We start from the raw sequence: 933 nt of genomic DNA on the forward strand, positions 1-933 counted from the left end.
CTGTGCGCAGCGTTGTTGTTTTGCTTTTTTAGTAAACGTCGTTTTAACTGATGAATAAGGGGGCTTGAAAGCAAGCGGGAGAATCAGGCAGGATGGTTTCTGCAGGTGGCCAGCCGGCCGCATCCCGGCCTCCTCCCAGCTCGCCCCGGCTCTCATTACAGTTTCCGCGGCACTGGAGGGGAAGCATCCTCCACGCGGCAAACTCTCATCAATGGGATTTCCCTCGTGGGAAATGCCACCTCCCAGCCGACCTGCTCTCAGAGGGCCGCGCGTGTCGCCGCGATCTCGCGCACACCGGCGGACGGACGTGTGCGCGCGCCGGGAGCTGCACGCAGACCCCAGGTCGGCTCCGTGCTCCCTCCACGCCCGGGGCTCAGCCGGCACCACCCGCCGCCAGGAGCCGCGGAGGGGCGGGGGAGATGCCGCGGGGGGCGGGCGCGGCGCGCGGGGAGGGGAAGGGGTTCTCGCGCGATTGGGCGAGGTTTCCGGTGTTGTGACTGAAACCCGTCAATATGGCGGCGATCGGCCGCGGCCGCTCGCTAAAGAACCTCCGAATACGAGGTAAGCCCGCTGCAACCCTCACCCCCCGCCGCCTGGGGCCCGCGACCCCTGGCCCTTGCCTCTCCCTGGCCCCGGGCAGGCAGAGCGATTAGGGGCGCTGGCCAGAGCCAGGGTTGCCGCCGCTGGCCTGCGAACGAATCCTAATTGGAGCTGTGTGTCTGTTTCGCGCAGGGCGGAATGACAGCGGCGAGGAGAATGTCCCGCTGGACCTGACCCGAGGTAACGTGGGGCGCCGCGGGCGCCGGCGAGGGCGCGCAGCTGGGGAGGAGCCGGGGGCCGGGGACCGGGGCGGGCCCCGCACGGGACCCGCGGGGGTGCGGGAGGCAGAACCCGAGCCCCGCCTGCTGGCCCGCAGGAGCGGAGCCCGTGGCC

The 933-nt window shown here is 70.0% G+C and overlaps 1 protein-coding gene across 5 annotated transcripts in view; it reads left to right on the top strand.

Moving 5' to 3' along the window:
* The first annotated feature begins 502 nt into the window (after positions 1 to 502).
* RICTOR (RPTOR independent companion of MTOR complex 2) overlaps positions 503 to 933 on the top strand; it is a 106,707-nt gene continuing 106,276 nt past the window's right edge. For all 5 annotated transcript variants that reach the window (XM_029940970.1, XM_029940972.1, XM_029940971.1 and 2 more), the window contains exons 1-2: positions 503 to 561; positions 733 to 780. In XM_029940970.1, coding sequence (XP_029796830.1) covers positions 513 to 561; positions 733 to 780 — 97 coding nt within the window. In that variant the 5' untranslated portion in view covers positions 503 to 512. The remainder of the gene's footprint in view (positions 562 to 732; positions 781 to 933) is intronic.

Source organism: Suricata suricatta, chromosome 6, assembly GCF_006229205.1.
Source record: "Suricata suricatta isolate VVHF042 chromosome 6, meerkat_22Aug2017_6uvM2_HiC, whole genome shotgun sequence".
NCBI lineage: Eukaryota > Metazoa > Chordata > Mammalia > Carnivora > Herpestidae > Suricata > Suricata suricatta.